The following is a 15,046-nucleotide window of genomic DNA, read 5'->3' on the forward strand; positions in this document are numbered from 1 at the left end:
AGTGCATGAGGGGGGAAAAAAATGCTCATTTTGGCCTTTAAAGATAGTTGTAATTAGATGCAAATAGATAAAATGCTATAAAATGAACACTTAAGGTATATTTTGGATGTTTTCTTTCCAGTAGTTTGAAACAACATGTTATGACAAGCCAAATAGCCCAAAATCTCAAAACTGACCATTACATGAAAAATCAGTGTTTTTGCCTGTAGTGTCTTATGCCTTAATAATAATTTTGGTTTAGTTGGTTAGCTGTTTTAACCTAGGGCTCTGCCAGCCATGTTTGGCAGACACATCATGTGTGAACACAACCCTAAAATCAGCTGACTGAGAATATTCCTTTCTTGAATCATCTCTTAGAAAGGGCTTTGGAATGAGGGGTCTGCTTGTTGCTCTGACATATGTGAATTTTGTTTGCACATATAGTTCTTTCTGGATTTTTATACTTGGCATAGGCCTAGTTTTGCGGACATACAATGAAAAGCAATATTTGGTGGTGAAACAATTTTCATTCAGAAACTGCTAGTAAATTTCACAAATAATTACAAAGAAACAGCAAGTAACACACTGAAGAAATAAAATGACTGAAATAATATTTTCCTGTAAAAAATACTCCAATAATCTTTGTTTTATTAACATTTTTGCAGTGCATTTAAACGTATTGGAGACTAGAATGTAAAATGCGTTGGGGACATTTAACTGATATATCAGGGTTTAAGTCTAGTCTTAATATTAATGCCAGTAAAAACTCTCTGAGTCTGGATTTTGTTCAGAGCCCTGCCACATAAATCCCTGCTTGAGTTTGTCTAGAATTAAAGCTGAGGTATTTCATTCATTGTCTGTCTAATGAATATTTATAGCTGCTCTCACAATGCAGGCAGCCTCCAAAGCTCTTGAGAAGAAGTCAGCTTGTGTTTGACTCCCAGGTCAAGGAACTCTGACAGACTGCTGCACAAAGGAGACTTGACTCAAGCATTCCTTTGCATTGCCTTGCGATGCTTTTGTTTGTCATATTTCACCATCTACATATTCATACTCCTTTAACTCATTAGTAGTTATTCATTAATTGAGGCAAGCCCACTTGACCCCTTCTTTAACTTGTCATGGGAATAAAATAGTGATGGTTGGTTTGCCAAATATTTTAAGTGTGCTTTAGTATGCCCTATATACCACAACCAATAGCTTTAGTTGCAGTTTATGCTTTAAAACATTTTCCACTTTACCCGGTGTTGAAAAAAATCTTTACAAATCCATAAAAGCATTATATAAAACTCCATCTTCCTGACAACTGCAACTATTTTGCGTTAGACAAATGTGATTTGTAAAGTACAATTAAAACAATCTTAAAATCATTTTCAGTCACTGTTAATAACCATTACTAACATTTTTTTTTATCGTTTAAGCCTACTGAAATTCGTGGTGAACCGCATTAAAATATGAAACTAATTGCAGTCTGCAAAAGAAATACCTGGATATTAGCTTCAAAGGAGAGGAATACTAAAAGCCCTCTCTTTGAACTGATACCATACCCAATCGTCTAAAATACTATCGTGCAAATGAACGTGGGCAAACATCCGAAACTCATTGAACAGGTGTGGGGGCCGTCACTCAAAGTACCCCTGTGTCCCAAGGCACGCCCACCAGCGCCATATATGGAGCGCATTCCAAGGGGCGGAGTCACCTGACTTCCCATATCCATGAATGAAACCTCAACTCCACTTAGTAAGTTCCTTCATGCCGGAGTCGGAGGAGTTTCGCATGGACCAAAAAGTTTAATTTGACAAACGCAATGGACTACAGACGCACTCGGTTTCATTTCTTATTTTTGTATTTATTTGTTAACAACGTATTTATTGGGATCCAGTCAAAAGAACGTAAGTACAGGCCGAGATTTTCTTTATTTGAATATTTTCACTCAGAGTTCACGTTTCTATTTATAATTACTGTATGATGAATGAGTAAAATATATTATTTGTGACAAAATCGTAATGGTTAGATTTTCATATACTATTTCGAAATATGTTTAGGCTGTATGTTTATATTTTTCCTCTACAAATCTACATACAAGACATTTAAATGAGTAAATGACTTTTTTTTGACTGTAACAAAATATTATATGATCCTTAGATGTGCTACTTGATATGAAGGCTGCCGGAAGTGAATTAGGTTGGTTAACCTGGCCGAATGAAGAAGGGGTGAGTCTTATTAATTTATCTGTTCCCTGTACATTCACCATACCCTGCGTTAAGATCCATGAATAGACTCTCTTCAGTCCAGTTTCGTTAAGTGTACATCTTAAAGAGGTTACATGGATGCATGAGTCAGTGTCATTTCGTGCTCTAAAACATCAATCAAAATTAGTCATATCCTCTCAAATCCATTAAAAAGCTTATCTCTCTCTCTCTCTCTCTCTCTCTCTCTCTCTCTTGGCAACAGGCTTGAATAACATTTGCACCAGAGTGTTTAAATACTTCCTTTCTGAAGGATTGAGCAGAAATAAATTCTGGTTATAGGCTTTAGAGTGCGCAAACCACTTTTCTTTCTTTTAAGCTTTGATTTATAAGAATTCACTGTGAATTCCTCTTCAGCCACACAAAGACCTCTCAAGAGATGTACCGAGAGGGTTCCACCACTTCCCCTGACCATGCATGCTCACACGCTAAAGTGTTTAATTAGTCTTTTCGAGGCTAGTCCTGTCATCTTAATTCCCTGATGTCGTGAAGGCTTCTATCAGCTCTACTCAGCTGCTGGACCCTTTGAGGTCACACTTATTTTGCCAGCTATTTCAGTACTTTTTGAAGAGTCGAGTCAAAAGGGAGTTGTATCAAGGCAGAGCGTGGTGGGAAAGAGGAGAGCAGAGGCCTACTTTTTGTCTCCCACACCCTTCTAATGAGTTTTACAAAGGTCTGATTCCCGCAGTTTTAGTCTAACATTTAGCAGGATATTGTAATATTTAATTTTAAAGTTATTTAAGTGCTCTGTGGCACTATCAAGTCAATTATTTGTCTTTCTGAGAATCCCGATAAGCCTGACTTAACCAGTGGCATGAGTTTTGGGTGAGACTTAAAGCAGTCATTAATTTTCCAATACAGAAATAAAATGCTCCACCTTTGAAAAAAAGTTTAATTTGAGTGACTTTTCTCTCATGCTTATTATGAGATGATAAAACATTTTCTCTTTTTTCCATCTTTCTTAGTGGGAGGTTGTCCAGACGGTGGTGAACGGCACTCTTCTTTACACCTACAGTGTGTGCAATGTTGCCAGTGACACGGAACAAGACAACTGGCTTCGTACGACCTTTGTCCAGCGTAGGCCCGACGTCTCTCGCGTATCCGTAGAACTGCGCTTTGTCGTCCGGGACTGCAACTCGTTTGGCGGCTCGTCGCCTTCCTGTCGCGAGACTTTTGGCCTCTATCTAGGCGAAACTGACACAGATGTTGGCACAAATTTCCGCAAGAGCCAGTTTCGAAAGATAGCCACCGTAGCCCCAGACGAGGTAACAGCTAATCGTGGAGGGGGCCGAGCTGATCTGCGGGTGAACGTTGAGACGAAGAGCATCGGGCCACTCTCCAGAAGGGGCTTCTACCTTGCTTTCCAGGATTTAGGAGGCTGTGTTGCTCTCCTGGGGCTGAGGGTGTTCTACACCACCTGCCCAGCCATGATGAGAAGCCTGGCCGCCTTCCCCGAGCAGGTGGCGTCAGGAGCGCTGGCGGAGGTGGAGGGCACCTGTGTGAAGGACGCAGTGGTGGTTGGAGAAGCTGCTCCTCGGATGTACTGCACCGCTGAGGGAGAGTGGGTCGTTCCTGTGGGCCAGTGTCTCTGCCGAGCGGGATACCAAGCTGTTGGAGATGCTTGCAAAGGTGAGTTTTGATGTTTATTGTTTAGTAGTGTTCTGGGCTTCAGTGATATGTTGAATTTATGCTTATTTAACAGTGGTTGATGGATATGGGTTTTTACTTAATTTAAAAATTCTGGTTCCTCTAAAGCATGGTGGCCAATATCGAATATACAAGTGATAATGTACAATCAGATTGTCATTACCCCAAAAGTGGTCAGACAAAAATATTTAAATGTAGATTGATGCAACTGACCAATCAGAATCAAGTATTCCAAAAAGCTGCATAAAGATGCTGATATATACTTAGAATTAGCAGTGAAACCTACTCAAAATTGTTGAAACACAAACTCAAAATTAACCAAAAAGATGAAAGAAAGAGAGAAAATGAATGCGGATAATTTCGAATTGGCCAAAAAATGTCATGTCAATATATATATCGGTCTGTCACTAAAATATACTTTACGTTATTTCATTGTTTGAGTCAATAACTCTGCACAAGTTGAAGACAATTTGGGAACAACTGCAGGTCTTTGTGGGTGGGCAGATGGTAAGTGTGTTGTCGGGTGAGGGTGTGTTCTGGGAAGCTTGCAAGATTTTTGTGGTTGCCACAGAGCTGTCTGAGAAATTTGTGAGAGGCCAGAAATATGACTCAAGTCAAATGGAATGTCAGCCGTCTCCCCACCCTTTCACCTGCTGGTGTATTATTTCTACATGTGTGCTTAGCGCTTCGGGAAGGAAGTGTGAAGATACCAAGGTACTATTGTTAAGGAGTATATGTACATAGTTACAGTGGTATGATTTGCATTCATAGGTTTTTAACCTTTGCACATTCTCAGATATCTTGCATTTGAATAAGACTTAAATAACATGTTTGGGTGAAAGGGTTGGTCTTCAATAATGAGCTATAATGCTTTTCGTTAGATAATAAGATCTCAGAACTAATTTGACTTTTATCAGCTAGTGACTTAACCAACTGGTCCCAATGTTTTTCTTTTTAGTGGATGTATGAAGTCATTTCACTCAAGTTTGGTTTGGGATGTTATCTAACATAGCTACATTCATACATTAAGTGTGTATTAAGTATTGGGCTACTATAACAAGTTCTGACAGAAAAAGGGGTTCTTTTTAATTTTCATTTGAAGGTTTTTCCAAATAGTTTCAAGGAATTCCCCCAAGGTCGTATTACACTTTTCCCATACCCTCCAACAGCTGATATGACTCAATGGGCAGAGCTACCATTACCTGTGTTACATTGTATGTGCAAGTGTGTTACCATGACAACAGCTCACCGCAGATTACAGAGAAGGTTTGGCATGCCCAAGGTCTGTCTGGGGTAGTCATCGTATAATTAAAGGTTGGGCTGGACCTCTCTGGACACCTTTTGTATTTGTGGGAAAATGTGGTTTTGAGTAGACACGCTATTTATATGTTACTGTAAAACGTAAAACCAAAGGAATCAAAACCTATCCATTGGTAAACACATTGCAGACCAACTGTAGGGCACGTTTGTTGAACATGCTGTAAAAAAGGATATCACTGGAAAAAATGTTAGAGAGAAATTTTTTCAAAAGAGCCATATAGGAACAAGCAGGAAGGGCAATCTCAGGAAAGCATGTTTTAAAGACCTTGGCCTCTGGCAGCCCTATAGGAACCTGCACCTGAAACGGACATTGAAGAACATCAAGGGAGTTCAGAATATCTGAAGGCATTCGGGGTTATTGGGAAAAGGGCAGATTCCACACATTTCCTTCATAATGTAGTTTCCAGGAGACATGCTAAATGTTTTGACACCCTAGGAAGAAGTGTGATGAATGATGACCTGATAGAATAGCTCATGGGGGAGTTGTAATGGAGACTGGTATCTTGTTGACTTTGTGATGACATGTTTCAGGAATGAGGAGTACATGTCCAGACATCCCAACCTGTGGTTCTTTCCATTCTGATTCTGACAAAGCCTTTTTTCTTCTTCTGTAAATGATTGTTTCACTCTGTAATTTGTTCATCCACTCATCTGTTGAAAGACTGTAGTAATTAACAACCTTTGCCCATACCTCTTGATTCAACTTGGTTGGGTTTTTTCTCCATAGAGTGAAAAGATGCCTCAAAGCATTCAATGTAAAAGAGTGTTCTTAACCCCAAGCAACCATTGAAACAATGAAGTTGCTGTTGTCATTGTTTTCATGGGAGTTTTTCATGAGTGGTTTTCTACGTGACTGCTGTTCTGTTCAGCTTATCGCCACCTGCCAGTGTTTGTTGGGGACAATTGTGATTGGTTGCCAGGCAGGGATGGGGGGAAGGGGTCTCATTTGAATGGTTAGCCAGAGAAACGTGGAATTGAGAAGTTTCGGGGGAGATCATAAGTGTTCCAGTGTTTTCACTGCTTGTGAATTTGATACTGGCTACTACCAACGATGTTGGATAGTAGCTGACTATAGTGTCATGATTTATTTTTATAACATTATATAAGAGTTTACTGTTAATTGCATTGACACATGAAACATTTTTTTAAATTAGCTCCAGTTTAATAGATGTTTAATCCAATTAGCAGTTGGGCACTTTATTTAGTGATTCAGTGGTTATCTAATGGTTCAATGCTGCAACTAATACCTAGAGAGCAGTGTGGTCTATATTTTACTTGAATAAAATATCAATTTTAATTAATTAATCATTTATTTTTCATTAATTTTAATTACTTTTTTTATTTTTTGATTTAGCAGTATTATATTGCATATTTAATTGTGCTTTCTCATTTTCGCTATTTTGTGATAAAGGTAAAGTTAATCATTAAATTCGAATTTATTAACATTAAGTGTAACGTAAGCAAATGTCAAAATGAATATCTAGTTTTTATACTGTACATTTTTAATGTTGTGATTCCCAAATTCACCTTTTTTCAAATTAATTTATTCAAAATGGTAATTAAAATAGAATTTGATTTATAGGCCATAACATGAAAAAAATTATTACATATTGTTTAGGGAAACATTTCTTGATATTAAACCATTAGTTTTCTTTAAAAGCCACTGGATTGCTCTCACACGTTGTTGAGGACTACTGTGTTGGTGAAACTGCTATTCTAACTGTTGACCTTTCTACCCAAAGGGTAACTATTCCCTTTGTGCATTGTGTTCACCAGCCAAAGACTTGGAGTCTTATCAGCCCTGCCAATCATTTGTGTCATGCATATTTTAGTGGTTGTGGGAACATAAACGTGGCACAAGTATGCAAAATGGCCTTAGTCACTTTTCCAGACTTTGCTCACATACTGTTTCTGATGGCTCCTTGTCTGTCCACCAACGCAGCATTTCCCTAAATAGTTTCTTAGTGAAATCGGTCATCCTGACTCGTCAGTGGTGCCATGAGCAAATTACACATTACAAAGCGCTTTCTAAACATATTTCACACAAAGTTCCCATGGAAACAGCATTAACATATTGAATCAGACTTATTACTCATGGCTGACAAGCATCTTGGCATTTGGTGAAATTTGGATTCATTCAGACCAATTTCACGTATGCCACTCTCAGTAGACACAAACATGAAGATTAGAGGAATAGAGTGGGAGTTTCCCGCTCTTGTTCTGACTTCAAATAAAATGCACAAAGAAGGGCTGCCTTTCTTATGCGGACCCCCTCCTATAGACGTCCACCCTTATACACAGAGCAAATACACAAAACCCAATGTAAAATCCCAGCGGGAGAACTTCTGTCTGCAATCCTCACTCACCCATTCACGCTCACACTCGCACACCTCCCATCGGTCGTCAATCTGAAACTCGGCCCTTTGTTTGAGGTGAGCACTGAGAGATGGGCCCCAGGGGGGACAAACTCCCCTCAAAGGAAGTTTCTCAGCTCTGTGGAATCTATATTCACAGTGATTTTGCAAGCCAGTGAGTTTCTCATGCCCATTAAAAGTACACCTATCAGAACCGGCCTCTTCTTAAGAGCGTGCATGTGATTCTGAATCATTGCTCTCGGACGCCTTTGTTAATAATTGTTATCCCCCCCCCCCCACCCCTGGCCTCCATTCCTTGTTTCCGTAGTTTCTTCCCTTTGTGTTTGTTATAGCATGTCCTCATCATTCGGCAGAGGAAGGAAAGGAGGAGAAGAGGAGACCAGAGGGCTTATATTGACGCTTGCAGTTCCGACATCCTGTTTTGTCTAACGGACATCCACATGTGCTTCATTGCATTTTTTCAAATCTCTTTCTTTCAGTATTTTGGCACTAAAATTGACAGTGCAAATATAATTAGTCATGAAAGGTCTATACAAAAGTCGGTGACCAGTTTGACTGGTTTTATTTAAAAGTATCTTCCGGTTGCATTGTGAAGTGTGATCAGTTTTTTGTTTGTTGAATGACTGTTGTACGTTGCCTGTCAGTTGCACCGTCTTGATTGTCTGTTTTTGTGTGCAGTTGTGATTGTGCCAAAAGATTGACCTTCCCTTTATGTGCACAATGGCCAAAAATAAAGAAATTGTGATGTGGTTATATATTAAATGTGAATCTATGTCCTTTTAGTTGATAAATGCCTCATGTTCATCTGTTTTTTTTTTCTGTCTTTTTTTAAAGCTTGTGAACCAGGTTACTACAAGAGCACAGATTCCAGCCAGCCATGTGAAGTGTGTCCAGAAAACACCAAGCGCTCGGGTCGTGGAGCACTGCTGTGCCCCTGCATGGAGGGCTTCTTCCGGGCCCCTACGGACCCTGACTCTGCTCCTTGCTCTTGTAAGTGTGAATACGTTTTTTTTTTTTACTCCTCTACAATGTTGTTTAATCTTAAGAAACAATGTTTTTTTCTTTTTTATTCTCTGTATTTTAATGTAGTTTCTAAACATACCATGTTTTGCTCTTCTAGCTCTGCCTAGCCCACCCCAAAACCTGGTATACACACCCCTCCTGACTGCGGGGAGTTTGCAACTGAGCTGGCGCCCCCCGGCAGACCCTGGCGGCAGAAGCGACATCACATACAGTGTGGCTTGCGAGCGCTGTGAGGGTGGTCTGTGTTCACTGTGTGGTGGGAGGGTGCGATTTGAGCCTGCGCAGATGGCCTTGAAAGACCCCGAGGTCGTGGTTAGCGAGCTGGAGCCTCATGTGAACTACACATTTACAGTCAAGGCCCAAAGTGGCGTGTCCCAGTTCAGTCGAAAGCGAGCCACAGCTAGCGTTACAACAGTGCTTCACTTCACAGGTTAGATATTTAACTAGATATTATATCAAGCTATTGAGCGACAAGCAATAGTTCTGTCCACAGTGATGGTGAAAATGTGGCAAAAATCACATCCATTTGCATTTGATGTTTTGTCACATGAAGCTGAATTTTGAACCAATGAGGTTTCTTTGTGGGCGGAGCTACCCAGTGCACATCATTGCCTGTCACAGCTCGATAAGATTAACAGATTAACACGGAGGAGAACTGATCACATGTCATGCCTGCTTAAGACACAGTGTATCAAATGGCATTAAATGTAAATTGAGACATTGATGGTTAGCGAAAATACTGATGAATTGTGCCTCTTTATTTAGATGGCCCAAGGGTGCTGTACCTGAGAGTAGAAGATCGGACCACCAGCAGTCTGACTTTATCCTGGGTCGTGGACCACCATGTGCAGAATAACAATTCCCCCCGCTATGAGCTCATGTACCGCAAGAAGGTGACTATGATATCTTATTATGTTACCTTTTTTTAATAAGAATATCATAGAGACTTGGGTGGTGGGACTGTAGACAACCACCCAGAACACCTTAGCAACCACTTAGCAATGCCTTAGCAACCACCCAGAACACACTAGTAACCACTTAGCAATGCGCTAGCAACCCACCTAGAACCACCCAAGAAATCACTTAACAGTGCGCTAGCAACCCACCATAGCAGCTACTTGGCAATGCCCTGCCAAATCATCTAGAACACCCTATCAACCACTTCGCAATACCATAGCAACCACCCAGAACACTGTAGCAACCACTTAGCAATGCCCTGGAAGCCACCTAGAACATCCTAGTACCATTTAGGCAACTACCTAAAATATCCTAGCAACCACCTGGCAATGCCCTAGAAACAATCTAGAACACCCTAGGAACCACTTTGCAATATCCTAACAATCTAACATCTAGAACACCATAGCAACCACTTAGCAATGCCCTAGAAACCACCTAGAACATTCATGCAGCATTTAGCAATACCCTAGCAACTACCTACAGCATCCTAGACAACATCCACTTGGCAGTGCCCTAGCAACCACATGGCAATCCCCTAGTAACCACTCAGAAGTTCAGAACACCCCATAGCATCCACAGAGCATTACCCTAGCAATAACCTACAACATCCTAGCAAATACTTACTGTAGCAACACCTGAGTAACCACCTAGAGCACCCTAACAACCACCCAGAACACCTTGGCAACCACTTAACAATGCCCTAGTAATACAGAACACCTCAGCAACAGCATAGCAATGCCATGGCATTGTGGAACCTGAAGTTAGTCATTTCTTCAGCAAATGTGAAAATATAATTGGCTTTATCTTGTATGCTTTCTCCTTCTCTCTCTATGGCTTTCCTATGTTTTCTTCCTTTAGCATTTTGGAATAAACATTCAAATTCCTCTCCTCATTGTTTCATAGGAGGATCCTGGAGAGTTGGATGTCACCACCTACACCGTTCTGGTTCTGGAGAAGAACTCTGTGCAGATTAATGACCTCTTACCAGGAACAAAGTATGTGTTCCGTGTTCACACCCTGACAGCAGAAGGCCATCCCAGCAGCCACAGCGCCGAGCTTGAATTTGAGACGCTGCCTCTCGGTAAGTGCGTGCTAATGCGTATGTGGGCGTTTCGTTTTAGTCTTTTAATGCTTTCGTGTATGAAAGTGCGTAACTTTGATGCATTCGTGATAGGCTGTGGGTGGTGCGCCAATGTTTGTCAGTATGAGTGAAGTGAATTTCTTTTTATTCTGTTTTCAACAGTGGAATCTCAGACGCAGAATAGTTCCATGGTTGTCATGGGAGCCATTGCTGGGGGCGGAGTCATGTTGCTGATTGTGGTGGTGATTTTGCTCCTGCACAAAAGGTTAGAGGACCTTTCTCTGGTCTCACTTTTTCCATTCTGTTCTCTTCTTTATCTCTTTCCCAACCACAGAGCAGGATTTCCCAACTTTGCCTTAGTCACTTCACCCACACTGTTTACATTCCAGCTTTGATGTGCAATCATTCTCATTTAAGATATCATCAAGATAGGAGCTTAAATTAACTCGCTAATGTGATGTTGAATGTTCTTTCATCAGGAGGTTGAATTCCCATGTCCGACGGAGGGTAGATGGAGATTACTTTTCATGTCCAGGTAAGAAACGGATTGAATCCCTTTTGCATTCATGTGTTTGGCGTTAAGACGTCATGTCTGATACTATCAGCAATAGCTTCACACGAAAATCCCTATATATTAATCTCGAAAGCTGAAAGTGTCATCTCAGCCATCATACAGTGGGCGTCATGTAAACAAGGTCAAACTCTACCTATTTATTTGACAGAAAAACTCCTGCCTTTGAAGACCTACGTTGATCCCCATACATATGAAGACCCCTGTTCGGCTGTCCTCAAATTTGCCAGTGAAATTCACCCTAGTCATATCACCAAGCAAAAAGTCATTGGTGCAGGTCAGTGTTATTTCAGTATTAATTATATACTATCATAGTGTTTATAAATTTGTAAGCATTTTTGTGCTTTTGTCATTTGTATTTGTTTTAATATTTCAAGTTTAGTCATTTTAATACTTCAACTTCAACTTATTTATTGCCAGCTCAACATTTTGAATTTTCAAAGTTTAAGTTAAAGTTTTTCATGTAATATTTAAATTTTATTTTATTTTAGCTTTTGTTTTATTTTATTGAACGCTGGTGCAAGTATGTTGAAAATAGTAATTTGACATGTGTTTTTGTGTCTTTGACATATGTCTTTTTAAGTGTAATATGTCTTCTAAAAAAACTTGGACTTTAAGATATGTTGTTAATTAACAATTGTGTTTCCATATTGCTCCATAGGAGAATTTGGTGAGGTCTACCGTGGTTCTCTGAAGATACCGGGGCGCTGTGAGGTCGCCGTAGCGATAAAGACCCTGAAGCCAGGCTACACTGAGAAGCAGAGGCAGGACTTCCTTAGTGAAGCCAGTATTATGGGCCAGTTTTCCCATAAGAACATTATCCGCCTGGAGGGTGTTGTCACCAAATGTAAGAATCATCCTGTCAAATCATAGTTTCCAGTACTTTAGAATACCTTTCCACAAAACAGTACATGTTTTAACAGGATGTTCCCGTCTATTTATTATTTCAGTCAAAGACGCCATGATTATCACAGAGCACATGGAGAATGGAGCTCTGGACCAGTATTTAAGGGTGTGTTTCTGTCAGCAAATGTTAATGTTTAATCCGAATACCTTTGCTAAGATGTAGCACTAATCACTAATCCGTTTCTTTCTTCTCCACAGGACCATGATGGGGACTTTTCCTCATACCAGCTTGTGGGAATGCTCAATGGCATAGCGGCAGGAATGAAGTACCTCTCAGACATGAACTACGTTCATCGGGACCTTGCAGCTCGCAATGTTCTGGTCAACGGCAACTTGGAGTGTAAAGTCTCCGATTTCGGCCTGTCGCGAGTGCTGGAGGACTATCCTGAGGGCACCTACACGACTACTGTAAGTTATATGAATGCATAGCATCATAATAAAATAATTATAGAAATTTATCAAAACATTCTTTTCATGATTTTAAAAATGAATATTTCGACATTGTTCTAAAATGATTTTCTGAGTGAATCTTAACTCTTACTCTTTTAGGGAGGAAAGATTCCTATTCGCTGGACGGCACCGGAGGCAATAGCATACAGGAAGTTCACTTCAGCCAGTGATGTGTGGAGTTTCGGCATAGTCATATGGGAAGTGATGTCATTTGGAGAAAGACCCTACTGGGACATGAGCAACCATGAGGTATGGGAAATTTCTTTTATTTTTGCTAATTTCTCATACTTTAGGAGGTTGGCCTAAATTGGATGATTACAAAATGCAATCCCATAAACCCTTAGCAATGCCTTAGCATGTTCTAAAAACCGATGAAATGTTTGAAGCATTCATTTAAAAGTCCTCTGTGAGCATGAGTTTCACCTTTTTCTTTGTGTATTTGATCACAGGTGATGAAATCCATAAACGAAGGCTTCAGGTTGCCGGCACCGATGGGCTGCCCATCTGCGGTCAATCAGCTCATGCTGCAGTGCTGGATGCAGGACCGCTCTAAACGGCCACGCTTTGTTGATATCGTCAACTTGCTCGAGAAGCTGCTTCGCAACCCAGAGTCACTCTCAGCCATTGCTAGTATCGACCCCCGGTGAGAAGCGGTTAACAGACTGCTGATGATAAATGTATTGTAGATGAATAAATCTACAATACTTTATACTGAGATGTTCAATAAATATATCTTTCCCCCCACAGTGTCTCTATTCGTCTACCCAGCACTAGTGGTAGTGATGGCGCCCCCATCAGGTCAGTGAATGAATGGCTGGAATCCATCAAGATGGCCCAATACAGAGAAACCTTTGCTCTTGCTGGAATTAAAACTATGGAACAGGTGTTGCGCTTAAAAATTGAGTAAGTATGCCTGCTTACATGCATAAAGGAATTACAAAATGAACCAATTACAAGAGGTTATAAATTACTTGCATTTCTATGGCCTCATCTAAATCCGTTCTCTATTTTCTTTTTCAAAAAGTGACATAGGGAACATTGGAGTACGACTGCCAGGTCATCAGAAGAGAATAGCCTACAGCATTCTGGGCCTGCAAGACCCGACGGCGACCCTGGATCTGTTTGCTGTGTAACAATGCTGTTGAGCGAAGCAGCACTGTTCTGAATCGACAATTGAACTGGTCCAAACTGGACTTTAAAAAGCTGACTGAATAAAGACCAGAATGCCCTCCTCAAATGAAATGGACTCCCTTCGGGAATATAAACACTTTACTGTTTTCATATTTTGTTTCTCATTTTTTAAAGCTTTTTATATAATACTTTTACATGTCAGATGGACCCTTATGCTCTTTGTGATTCTGTTTCAACTTAAGCCATATTAAGCACACGGTGGACATATGATGGTCTGTTTTGAAATTTTGAAATATTGTAACTACTGCCTCAGGTCTGATGATTAGGGTGCTATCAAGGGTACAACGATAGTAACCTTAGTAACCTGTGGTGCCCATATATCCACATATTAAACAGAGTTGCCAAATGTGGGGTTGAAGTCTGATTTAAGGTTGTACAATTACAAATGTAAAAAGTTCAGTAGGAAATATTATTTGTTAAATTGTTGACCGACATCCTCCTGTTTTGAAAGATAGGATGAGTGTTTACATGTCTTATTTCAGCTCTTTTTATTTAATATTTATTTTTGTATTTATTGTCTGTGTTTGTAAAGAAAATAATGTACTGTATAGTATTAAAATATTTTCTAAGTCTCATCCTAAGTCAACTCTTCACCATCATGCACCTCACACAAAATTCATGCACTAACATGCCCACAATTACACATGCACAAAAGTAACAACATCACCGTGTTTTAGATTTCCAATAGACTGTAAGCTCTAAGTCTCTCCACAAATGCAGTTTGGAAAGCCGTTCACTGTAGTGGAGACAAAGTGTCTGTAATAGTCTTGACTCACTTTAGTCCTTCAATGATGAATGTTTGTGAAGACTAATGATGACACATAACAAGCATGAGTTAGCTACTTTTATAAATCAAGAGGCCCAAGCAGTCGTAGAATGAAAATGCTTGTGAATGAATGCTGACTGGCCTAGGGTGTGTTTAATACAGAAGCAGACAGGAATTAAGCTCTTAATTGTGCATTGTGGCAGTTGAACTGGTGAACAAGTAAAGCTTGTCTGTTCTGGTCTGGTGTGGGTCAGGCTCATTTCTCTGCACTTAGTCTAACTGTTCTTCTAAGGAGGACAGCTGGTGAAAGTTCTAGGAATTGAGTTGCTTACAAGGATGTCATAGTTCTAGTTCACTTAAGAAAAAAAAAAACAGCGACGGGAGAACATGAAGAGACCGAATCAATAACAAGATTATCAGCACACTTAGTATGTACTGGAAGTATACCAGGATGGGATAGATAACGTTGCAGTATTTAAAAATAAATACAAACATAAAAGTAATTACGTGTTTTTCCTCATTATTTACATT

The 15,046-nt window shown here is 40.0% G+C and overlaps 1 protein-coding gene across 1 annotated transcript; it reads left to right on the forward strand.

Moving 5' to 3' along the window:
* The first annotated feature begins 1,688 nt into the window (after positions 1–1,688).
* Positions 1,689–14,319, forward strand: LOC107680717 (ephrin type-A receptor 2-like). The gene is made up of 17 exons (XM_016476748.1): positions 1,689–1,871; positions 2,125–2,192; positions 3,194–3,857; positions 8,405–8,560; positions 8,691–9,023; positions 9,359–9,486; positions 10,454–10,631; positions 10,794–10,896; positions 11,111–11,166; positions 11,354–11,479; positions 11,864–12,049; positions 12,153–12,214; positions 12,307–12,516; positions 12,658–12,807; positions 13,008–13,201; positions 13,306–13,461; positions 13,583–14,319. Exons 1-17 carry the CDS (start codon positions 1,787–1,789, stop codon positions 13,689–13,691), a joined length of 2,964 nt encoding a protein of 987 aa, XP_016332234.1. The 5' UTR covers positions 1,689–1,786; the 3' UTR covers positions 13,692–14,319.
* The last annotated feature ends 727 nt before the right edge of the window (positions 14,320–15,046 follow it).

This window comes from Sinocyclocheilus anshuiensis, unplaced genomic scaffold (genome assembly GCF_001515605.1).
Source record: "Sinocyclocheilus anshuiensis isolate Anshui unplaced genomic scaffold, SAMN03320099.WGS_v1.1 scaffold396, whole genome shotgun sequence".
Classification (NCBI taxonomy): Eukaryota; Metazoa; Chordata; class Actinopteri; order Cypriniformes; family Cyprinidae; genus Sinocyclocheilus; species Sinocyclocheilus anshuiensis.

Bases quoted from the DNA above. Each gene is read 5' to 3' on its own strand.
- LOC107680717 (XM_016476748.1), top strand. From the start codon at position 1,787: ATGGACTACAGACGCACTCGGTTTCATTTCTTATTTTTGTATTTATTT. The intron at 9,487-10,453 runs GTGACTATGATA...ATTGTTTCATAG, and splicing joins AGCTCATGTACCGCAAGAAG to GAGGATCCTGGAGAGTTGGA. The intron at 12,215-12,306 runs GTGTGTTTCTGT...TCTTCTCCACAG, and splicing joins CTCTGGACCAGTATTTAAGG to GACCATGATGGGGACTTTTC.